This window comes from Penaeus monodon, chromosome 27 (assembly GCF_015228065.2).
Source record: "Penaeus monodon isolate SGIC_2016 chromosome 27, NSTDA_Pmon_1, whole genome shotgun sequence".
NCBI lineage: Eukaryota > Metazoa > Arthropoda > Malacostraca > Decapoda > Penaeidae > Penaeus > Penaeus monodon.
The window spans coordinates 25,443,325-25,443,843 of NC_051412.1; the positions used below are offsets into that span (position 1 = coordinate 25,443,325).

The 519-nt window shown below is 53.8% G+C and overlaps 1 protein-coding gene across 1 annotated transcript in view; it reads right to left on the minus strand.

Annotated features, from left to right (window-relative positions):
- The window catches only part of LOC119590465 (scavenger receptor class B member 1-like), a 16,236-nt gene that overhangs the window by 5,402 nt on the left and 10,315 nt on the right, over positions 1 to 519 (minus strand). Inside the window, exon 8 of the mRNA XM_037939122.1 lies at positions 6 to 186. Within this exon, the coding sequence (XP_037795050.1) occupies positions 6 to 186 (181 nt within the window). The remainder of the gene's footprint in view (positions 1 to 5; positions 187 to 519) is intronic.

Genomic DNA, 519 nt, shown 5'->3' on the forward strand with positions numbered 1-519 from the left:
CATACATACACTTGAACATAAATAAGGCCGTACATACCCATCGGAGCGCAAGTCCCTTTCACGCAGTAACACTGGTTCCCCGGAACAGTCGAGTCGTTGGCGAAGGTGTTGTTTGTACCCCAGAACCTGTATCCCGGGAGGCCGTTGGAATCACGTGACTCCTCCTTGTAGAAGAGTTTCATGGTCCTGGTGGAAGAGGGAAAGGTGGAAGGCGATGAAGGAAGTGGAAAAAGTGGAGAGAGAGAGAGAGAGGGGTGGAAAAGGTGGAGGAGGTGGAGGAAAAGGGGAGAGCTAATAGGCTAGAGAGATGGAGGGAGGTCGGGGTGAGAGAAGGATGGAGATGGTGGAGGGAGAAGGGAGAGGTGGAAGGCGGAAGAAGAGGAGGAAGATGGAAGAGGGGAGGTGAGAAAGGAGTAGAGGAGGTGACGGAGAGAGCAAAGTAGGAGGTAAGAGAATGGTGGAAGGGGACAGAGGAGAGATGGGAGGAGAGACAGTAGGAGGCGGATATGATGGAGGGGG